Here is a 335-nt window from a genome sequence, read left to right as displayed (position 1 = left end):
CCCCAGGTCCCTCAGCCAGAACCTTCTCCGCCCTCCCTTGCTCTCTAGACCCTGCTCCAGCTTTGTTGTCCTTCTCTGGATGCACAAAGCTCCCTGGTCTGGTATTGCCTTCCCTGGGGTCACGATCGAGTCTGGTCTGAGCAGGGTGGTGCTGGCTCCTGGGGACAAACCAGCTCCCTTGGGCAACGTCCCCTCTCCTGCTTTGACACCTGAATTCCCTCTCCCGTGCGCGTGGGACCCCTAGAGGGAGGGTCCCGGTGGGCCCTGGCGCTGCCCTCACCGCTGGTGCAGCAGATGCCGGGGGCTGCGCAGCTCCCCCCGCTGCCGCCGCAGGG

At 66.0% G+C, this 335-nt stretch overlaps 1 protein-coding gene across 1 annotated transcript in view; it reads right to left on the bottom strand.

Annotated features, from left to right (window-relative positions):
• LOC104491781 (neurophysin 1-like) overlaps positions 1-335 on the bottom strand; it is a gene marked incomplete at its 5' end in the record, with an annotated part of 2063 nt that overhangs the window by 1164 nt on the left and 564 nt on the right. The window contains one exon of the mRNA XM_010134249.1: positions 281-312. Within this exon, the coding sequence (XP_010132551.1) occupies positions 281-312 (32 nt within the window). The remainder of the gene's footprint in view (positions 1-280; positions 313-335) is intronic.

The sequence above is a fragment of the Buceros rhinoceros genome, unplaced genomic scaffold, assembly GCF_000710305.1.
Source record: "Buceros rhinoceros silvestris isolate BGI_N320 unplaced genomic scaffold, ASM71030v1 scaffold21034, whole genome shotgun sequence".
NCBI classification, from domain to species: Eukaryota; Metazoa; Chordata; class Aves; order Bucerotiformes; family Bucerotidae; genus Buceros; species Buceros rhinoceros.
The sequence above is the reverse complement of the archived record's forward strand: the minus strand, read 5'-3'. Positions and strand labels throughout refer to the sequence as shown.